Raw genomic sequence first — 9,488 nt, 5'->3', positions numbered from 1 at the left:
TCCCCATGTGATTACTCCTAATTCCAGGACTCTTATTTTCTCAGCTGGGTCAAGATTCAAGTACAAGACCCTGCAGTGGACAGAAATGATCAAAATCCTCTCACTCCACTCTAATCGAAAAATACTGATGACTGACATTAAAGACGCTGGATTACAGGGAACGGGTGGGCGTGGAATAGCAGCGAGACAGGAAGGGTGATTAACAGAGTACAAGAACTATTTTGGAAAGGATTAAGGCTGAGAGCGTAGAAAATAAATCCCGACCGCCAGAACACGTGTAACATTATTTGGCCCATCAAGTCTTCTAGAACCACGACGTAATAGTACGCTATACGACTTACGAGCGATAGCGGGTTATTGTTGCAACCTTTATTATACTTTATAACTGAAAGTCAGTAGTATAGGTGGAAATTTGAGAACACAGAACAGCCAAAGGAGGGAGATAGGGAAATTATTTGAGAATGCAATGCAAACCGACTCTTACCTCCGTCCTGAAATAGAAAATCACCTTAGTGGACCTACAATTTAAAATGATTTGACTTGACCTAAAATTACAACGACATTTCAAAGGCACAAAGGAAAAATTACCACTAATTTGCTGTAACTTGTATATTTCGCTCTTTACGTTTCTGTATAAGTTTCACGCTATCTCGACGAAATATCCTCTTCCTAAATATATTGTAATATAATTTATTTTTTTTAGCTTTCCATAATCTTCAAGCAATTATCCAAATTCCTCTGGAAACCCCAAAATAAGTGCGAAAGGCATAATGATTAACTTACCTGCCATTCCACAACGACTCCATCGCCATGTTGTTTACAGGTAACAACGGTAAGCAAATATCAATACGATTGGATGAATATGACGGAAATGGGAATAGCAGCTTTACACCGGAAGCCGATGAAACCGGAACAACAACAACACTCAACACACGCAAGCATGGCCGATGAACCGATGGAAGCTACTTCTGTGCCCAAAAAGAAGGGCAAAAAGAAGCAGAAGAAGAAATCAGAACCTGAATCTTCTGTGTTTATCCCGGGACGAGGTCAAATTGAAGAGGATGAAGAGCTTATCGTTGACGAGTCTGCGTATGTTATGTTACATCAAGCAACCACAGGTAGGCCTTATTGACTTTTATATGGTTCTATTTCTACTTTCTCTTTCTTTCGACCGTTCGTGAACTTCAGGAAGATCTAGATATTAGATCTGGATCTAGATCTAGAATCTAGATCTAGATCTAGTGTAGCCTACACTTTGCTCTAGATTTCTAGATCTAGATCTAGACTATCCGGCTCGGGAAGTATCAAACGAAAAATGATTTTTGTAAGATTTAAATTGTGCACTGTTAGAGACTTATTGATCAATCCATAATCTTCCAACTTCGAACACAACATGTAGATCTACCCCTCAACCAACATCTCAACCGAATTGGAGTAAAGCAGTCTGCTGCCTGCCCACTATATGTGACTACCCCTCAAAGACAGTGGAACATCATCTGTTCTTCTGTAGAAAACTAACTGATTTAAGGGGATGTTTTCTTCCCAAGCCACCCCACACATCTAATTGCCTCTATCTAATCTAGATCTAGATCTACTCCTCACGACAACGATTAGATCTAGAACAAACATGCAACTATTACCGAATGGCATCATGCAGAAGAGTTAACGCTCAGATGCTACTGGATGGCTAACAACAACAATAACAACAGAGACCTATTGAAATCAAAGTTCAGAAGTTGGGGCCTCCTAAACTAATAAAGTAATAGTCTAGTAGTACAATACCATCATAGAAAATAGGCCTGTGTTGAGGGTGATGCGATGAGTCACATTATTATTCATTATAAATTAGATCTAGAATCTATATGACCACCACAATGTAACTGCACTGTAGCTCTAACTCTTCTGTTCTAGATTCTAGATCTAGAGGTAGATCTAGATCTAAGTAGATAAACTGACACTGAACTTATGCTATTCCTATTTTCAGGATACTTCAGTAGTAACAAGCAACCACTATGAGTCAGAGTGGAAGGACTTCCGTAACGAGCGACCACCCCATCAAATACAATAAAGAAGAGGCCTCCTAACCCTAACCCTATCCCTACCCCTACCCCTACCCCTACCCCTAGCCCTCAATTCTGCCCTGTCTCACAGTGGTCGCTCGTTACGGGCCTACAAACAGAGTAGAATAGAGGGTTAGCTCTCCTCTTTATTGTGTTTGTTGAACACCAGCAAAGGCCAAGGGTAAGGGTGGTCGCTCGTTACGAAAGTCCTTCCCTATTTTCCCACTCTGGCACTTTCTCTGTATTCTTTGAGCTAGACACATCACAATATAGAATTTCACTGTTCTGTTGTGTAGCCTACACTTTGCTCTTCCATACTTTATTTTTATAGATCCAGCCCAAGATCTTAGATGTGTATGGTTTCGTTTGTGAATTCATGATGACTGGCATTCCAATTCATGTCTTCTTGAGAATCGACATTATGCACCAGCTGGTAAACGGTAGCATGAACAAGTTTTTAGATGAGAGAATTTGAAGTGCAAAGTTAAGAAAGCAAGGACTGGTTCAGGTGTTCTTACAACAGGTCTTTGCTGGTGTTGACAATGGGAGTGTGAATGACTTTCGGACTCGGTCTACCAGCAGCGATGAGGACGAGGGGGAAGAAAATGCACCCTTTGACCAGTTCTTTACCCCAGCTGTGGCGAAGGATTACACCCAGACTTGGAGTGACAATGCCTCTAGCTAGCTGCAAGTGGTGGCCAGCTGGTTCCCAATTATTGAAAGCTAGGAGTCATAGTCCGAACCCAAAATTACTTTAATTTCTTTTGATGTGATTTCTTCCGGTGGCTGGTTGGCTCCGAACATCTTCAGGATTTTAGAACCCTGATTTCAGATCACTGCGAGGCACCACCTTTTTTTATTTTTAAAAAATAAATTCTTTTTAAAAATAATTTTAATGATTAAAGTAACTGGTAACCGTTGGTTTACGTAGGAGTCAGAACTTTTCTTTTCCTGTAGCATTAGGTCATTAGGACTCTGCCTAACCCTATAACACCCACTTTCCATGGAAGGCATGGACTAATGAAAAGGATCAAGAGCCTCATGTCATGCCTTCGCTTTGACTTTCCCAAAGCTCCTCATTGGTCTAAATTCGTAGATATTTGCTTCTTCTAAAAAGATAGTGCAAAGAAATTTGATTAAGTAATCGGGGTGTGAAATAATTATTTGTGTTTGAAGATTAGGTGAGACTTATCAATAGCAGTGGACAAATTCATGGTTGTTTTTTTCTTTGTGTAAAGTTTTGGCTTTTTTCGCCCAATGTATTTTGGTGACTCAAACTTTGTTTCTGGTTTCAGGTGACCCGTGCTTGAGCTTTGAGGTTCTCCAAGATGGTCTGGGCAGACGAGAAAGTTTCCCATGTTCCTCATACCTACTGGGGGGCACGCAGTCAGAAGCCGGACATTTCAATTATATCTTGCTCATGAAGATGTACAACATGCATAAAACTCAAGTGAAGGAGAAAAACCCGGATAAAGAGAGTGACGAGGAAGACAGTGAGGAGGAGGAGGAGGAAGATGAGGGGATGAGCGATGAGGAAAGTGAAAACAAAGCGCCTCAACTCCGCCAGACCTACATCAAACACAACGGTTGTGTAAATAGAATAAAGGTAACTTTAAAGAGGTGCTGCTTTGTTTTGGGGTTTGTTCTGGGTTTCGTGGGTTTTGTGGTTGTTTTAGAAAAACAAATTTATTGTAGTACATTTTAAAAAAAAATTAAATTAGTTTCTTCTTTCAGTTCTGAAGCTTGACAATGTGGAATGCAAAAAAAAAGATTGTGCTTTTTATCTTGTAACCTTTTTTTTTCCAGGCTACTTTTACTTAAGATTCAAAAGTTGTCCTATGTACAGGAATCCATTTCCACTTTGTAAAATTGCTACTGGGAACTGTGGTTTTGTTTTGTTTTTTGAATTTAGTTTTTCTTTTTTTTTTTCCAATTGTTCAATTGACTCTTTTATTTTGAGAGGGGGAGTTCTTTAAGATTAATATCTCTTGAGGTTCATCCTCTATACTGAATGAAGTAATGCCCAATGTACAACTTTTTGAAAAATGACTTTCATTTCTTTTTGTTCGTGTTTTTTTTTTTACCCTATTTTTTCATGATTTCTGCTTTCTGCAGTCTACGACGGTGAACGATCACGTCCTGTCTGCCTCCTGGTCAGAACACGGTGTTGTGTTTGTCTTCGACGTGACGGCCCATGTCAACGTACTAGACGGCGCAGAAGACTTGAAAGAATTCGAATCCTCACACAGTCAGGTAGCTCCGTTGTTTTCCTTCTCCGGACACCAGATTGAGGGCTACGCACTGTCGTGGTCGAAACTAGATCCCGGTGAGTTCTCAATAATCTAAATAACTGCTGGATGTTAGTCTGGTTCTTACGGAGAAGTTTCTGGCTTTACGTGAAAGAAAATACCTGTGATTGTGATGATGTACTGTGGGGTCTGCTTCATCAGAGCATCATTATTACAGATTAATCGATAAACTGTCGTAAATAAAAAGGAAATAGAATTCCCAATTCTTTTTTGTGCTCTTTGGTGATTTCAGTTTAAGTGGACCTCTGTATTATATAGTATTTATATTCTATACATAGCACAAATACCCACCCAACAGGAAGTTCTATACATTTTAATGATCTATATTATTATGCTAGCAGTCGTGATTGCATTCTGAAACAATCTCAACTTCCGGGGAAGCATTCAGTCATATCTTCGTTACGTGCAGCACTCTGTCTTTCTGCATCAGTTATTTGTAATGCATGGATAGTGGAGATTTCTGCAATTTACTACGCTCTACAAACAAAAACAGTTATAGATTGTTAAATCTGAAATCTTTATACAGTTTGTTAAAATTATATTGCGACATAAGTCTGATCCAATGGGAGCCTTTTGATGTCTGTAATACACAACTTTAATCTTTAAGCTCTGACTGTCCCCATCAGTTTGGCCTAAATACCTATAGATTAGTCGACCTTTGACATACTTTGCTGTTTTTCAGGTCGCTTACTCTCAGGAGATTGCAACAAGAACATATTCCTGTGGAAGCCGACCAACAGCTCGTGGGAGATCGACCAGAGGCCTTTTGTGGGCCACACAGCGTCTGTGGAGGACATCAAGTGGTCTCCGAAGGAAAACAATGTAAGTGGTTTCATTAGTGACGGAAATGATGTTGCTGTCGTTAGTGGCAGAATTGATGTAGCTTAACATTTTTAAAAAATCAAAATTGGATTTTAAAAAAAAATTTATATACCTGCGTTATTAATCTTCGTATGACTCAAAGAAAAATATTCGCATAATTCTAAAGTGAACTGTGTACAACTATATTTAATGTTTACTACAGGACAGTTTCAAATGAAATGAACTTAAATTCTTTGTGTTCCCTGATGGATTGTTCTTAGGAATATAACCCTGAAACTTGGATCAGCATTTAAAAATTTTTTTTTTAAATGCAGCCCCCACTGTCACCCATCACCATGTGTGTGTTCATCTTTTGGTGGCCCACACCTGGCCACAACAGACTCTGCTCTGATGTATCATTCCATGAAGTTGTAGACCACTGTTGGGTGTTACGTTTCCAATGTTTCATTATAAAAATGTATATATATGATATTGGAGGTCTTCCCTTATTTCTCTTTGCTTCTGTTTTGCCCCGAAGCACAATATCCTGAATGTGTCATCAGGTCAGTTTTCATGTATCTGTTTGTATGACCAAGGTGTATATGAGTCTGCACTGGTAGCCTACCTATCTGCAGTTATCGATAAATTTGGTTCACATTGCTTTCAACGAACGCTACGATTCTCAAAGGCAAAGATCAGTCTCCTGATGACTTCATTATTGTTTCCGAGTTTCTCTGAATAAATGTCTTATCGAGTGAAGACTCCAGTGGGGAAAGAACCCCCCCCCCCAAGTAAGTCCTATTTTAAGAAAGTGAAGAAAATGGAAATTGAATTCAAAGTTTGAAAGTCCGTATCTCAAAATGAGTGCAGCATTTCTTTTACCTTAACTCACTTCAGACGGGTCACACAACAGTTGCGTGACCCCCGCCATGACGCTCGCGTCGGGTCTCACAAGCCCTGCGTGACCAACTTTGGAATTTTTTTTTAGCTCTACAAATCACGCACGGATCGCGAGACCCGCCTCGTACCCTTGTTTGGCCAAGCCTGAGCTACTTAGACTTCGTTTCGTATCTCTGGGGCTGGTAGTTTTTAAGTTATTGAAGGTGAAGGACAGTGACCCAGACTGGGGTTGAACAGACCGGAACTCGCGCTTTGTTTTTTTCTATACAGCTCATAGTAATCCGACAGTCGCGTCGTAGTAACGGTCGAAGAAGTCGCATGAACAAGAATCACATAATTTCGCCGTTTTCTATACTTCTGTGCGTTTTACTAGTTCTAGTGTCTCAGAATATGATGTGTCTAATAGTTAGGATCCTGGATATGTACCTGAACACGGCCCGAGTCGTAGTTCTAGGGCTAGATCTAGCGCTAGTACCGGTGTTGTTTTTCGCGCAACGAAATCACAACGTCGTGCCGTACATCTGTCTCATGTAATTCAGTGTATGGGTCTGAATCAATGCACAGACCAGCTTTTATATTTTCACCAAACACTTGCACATGTATACAAATCAAACCAGAACACTTTGAACTTTTATTTTTGTTGTTGCAGTGAATTTCATTCTACTTGTCACGTCTCTGGAAATTTTTCGAAAATCAAATTCATGCCAATTTTTAAAAAATCATACAGATTAAAGTATTAGACTTAGACAACTTTAGTTTTTTGTATTAGATTAAGCTTGAATGTTACTTTACTATGTCAAAAAATGATTACAATAGGGTAATTCTGAGAGTTGTGGTGATTTATTGAAATACCCCCCAAAACGCCAGTCTTCAACGCTTGTGGCTGGTGAAAGGGCCCAGTCGCAAGTGAGTTAAGTAGCAGCACAGGGCTTGACTGGGTTATCCACGGGATTTGTTTGCGGAGAATAAAGTTTGATTTTTTAAAGAATGCAGCAAGGGGGGAAACTCTATTGTTTTTTTACTTTTATGTCTGTGTTTCTCAACTGGAGCCTTCAAATGTGAGGCATCGTGGTAAAATCAGGCGCTTGTCAAAATAACGAAATAGGAGAAACAGGCATTTTTTCATCAAACTTTGTTTTTTGGCTCGAACTCTTTTATGTCCATACAAAAACATTTCCATGGTAATTTTACTTGGCAGAAAATATGTCATTTTTCAGTTTTCAAGGACTCTTTGGCTGTTAGAGTTGCCATACTTTGGTGGCCATTTTCTCGCTAATTTCATCACTGAAACCAGGCGACCTCGCCTCCTTCAATCGTAAATATTTTTACTTCTATTCAAGATAAATGCATATTGTTTTCTTTGAAAGCAAGGCAAACGAAAAAGCTTTCGGATGATATCAATAGAAATTCACGTGCCCAAAAAACTGACGAGCACCTGATTCCACGACGCTGTGACACAAATATTATCGAATGTTTGATGTAAGTTTTGGAAATTGTTTTTGCTCCTCAGGTGTTTATGACGTGCTCTGTGGACAAGTCGCTGCGGGTGTGGGACGCCCGGGCCAGTCCTGACACGGCCTGCAAGCTGGTGGCCTCGGAGGCTCACATGAGAGACATCAACGTGATTGACTGGTCCGAGAACGAACCGCTGATCATCTCAGGGGGGGACGACGGCCTCATTAAAATCTGGGATTTGAGAAAGTTCACGGTGAGTTTTGATCGGTATGGATTTTTGGTTTCCCACAGTGACTACTGTGGTCTCAGCTTTTACCATGTTGTCACGGAATTTTTATTTCTCTCTATAATTTGCTTACCTAAGAAGCCGGTCTGAGCTCAGGGTTGGAAACTTTTGCTAGCTTCTTCATGGTTGTTGGGGGTTTTTTGGTGGGGGGGGGGGGGGGGCAGGGCAGGTTGGGGATTGATGTGGAATACCAAGCACTGAAATGTATACACTATTTATGCACTTTTTTACTCAGTGCATTTTATTCTGGGGATTTCACCAAATTTTTTTGCTACTTGCAAGCTCTACTGATTTCATACAGTGGCAGGTCTGGTAAGCCGTACACAGTTCGTACAGGTCTTGGAAAACTGAAAAACTTGGAATTTCGGGAAATTGGCAGTCTTGGACAAAACAATTGTTTAACTAGATCTATTGTAAATATATTTCCTCCAAGTTTAGAAGGCCTGGACTTTACTCATTCTGAGGTGTACCATAATGTATTTTTTGCATGTTGAATGAAAAATTTTCTTTCCGAAATGACGTGTTATTTGTCCGGGGGGGAAAAGAAATCTGGTCCTGAAAATTCTTGGAAAAATCTCGGGGGGGGGGGGGGGAGAATCTCCTGCTCAGTATGAACCCTGCATACAATAACTAATTTTTTCTCCTCCCCCTGGTACTTGACAGAGCGGCGTGGAGGTGGCGGTTTTCGAGCACCACAAGGGCCCCATCACCTCGGTAGAGTGGAACCCGCTGGACAGCTCTGTGTTTGTGGCCTCTGGATCAGACGACCAGGTCAGCATCTGGGATGTGGCCGTGGAGCGGGACGAGGGCGCGGCCAGCGTCGGGGAGGAGCCGGACGTCCCGCCGCAGCTGTTGTTTATGCACCTGGGCCAGAAGGACATCAAGGAGGTCCACTGGCACCCTCAGGTCCCCGGCCTCGTTTTCTCCACGGCTCAGAGCGGTTTTAACGTGTTCAAAACGATAAGTGTTTGAGCCGGCGGACTAGGGTTGGGAATTATTATGTGAATAAATTGCTTTGCAGATAAATTATAACACTTTTTGTTTTGTTTTGTTGTTTTTTAAAACTTTTTTTAAAGCTTTTTAAAATTATTTTTTTATATTTTTGGGCATTGCAGCATATGAGTATATTACAAGTGTTTGTTGTCTTTTCTTTGTTCGTAGCTTTTTGTATCATACCAGAAACTCGTTCTTGAAGAAAGCCTGATGCTCTCGCTGTTTATATGTTGCTTTTTTTTTTCTCCTTAAACTCAAAGGACCCCAGACTCGTCGTATCCAATAACGAAGGGGTGCCAGGATCAAGCCTCAAATTCCAACTTTAATCTTTACCGTGATGAGCACATGTTCATTTAAGGGATTTAAACAAAGCGGTAGTGTCTTTACCTTTTTTAGAGTAGACTACTCGTTACCTCAGAATTACAAAGTACTATCTGATATTTTTTGCTGGGGTTTTTTTTTTTTTTGGTACTAAGAAGACCATGAGGTTGGGAACAAAACGTTCTATCTGCTCCATACTATCAAGATTGTGAGATTACTCAAAGTCATTATACTGTTCCCGTCGTTTTATGCAAGAAAAATTCTGAAATTATGCAAACTGAGCCCAAAAATGTGAAATTATGCGATTCTGTTAATTTTAACAAAGAATGATAAAGGAAAATAATCAGAAATTATGCAAAAAAT

The 9,488-nt window shown here is 40.3% G+C and overlaps 1 protein-coding gene across 1 annotated transcript; it reads left to right on the top strand.

Moving 5' to 3' along the window:
- Positions 1 to 903: 903 nt before the first annotated feature.
- LOC101848242 (glutamate-rich WD repeat-containing protein 1) lies at positions 904 to 8,843 on the top strand. Its single transcript, XM_005110102.3, has 6 exons — positions 904 to 1,118; positions 3,356 to 3,666; positions 4,176 to 4,386; positions 5,052 to 5,191; positions 7,581 to 7,778; positions 8,475 to 8,843. The coding sequence occupies exons 1-6, from the start codon at positions 941 to 943 to the stop codon at positions 8,781 to 8,783; spliced, it is 1,347 nt and encodes a 448-aa protein (XP_005110159.1). The 5' UTR covers positions 904 to 940; the 3' UTR covers positions 8,784 to 8,843.
- The last annotated feature ends 645 nt before the right edge of the window (positions 8,844 to 9,488 follow it).

This window comes from Aplysia californica, unplaced genomic scaffold, assembly GCF_000002075.1.
Source record: "Aplysia californica isolate F4 #8 unplaced genomic scaffold, AplCal3.0 scaffold00852, whole genome shotgun sequence".
Classification (NCBI taxonomy): Eukaryota; Metazoa; Mollusca; class Gastropoda; order Aplysiida; family Aplysiidae; genus Aplysia; species Aplysia californica.
The sequence above is the reverse complement of the archived record's forward strand: the minus strand, read 5'-3'. Positions and strand labels throughout refer to the sequence as shown.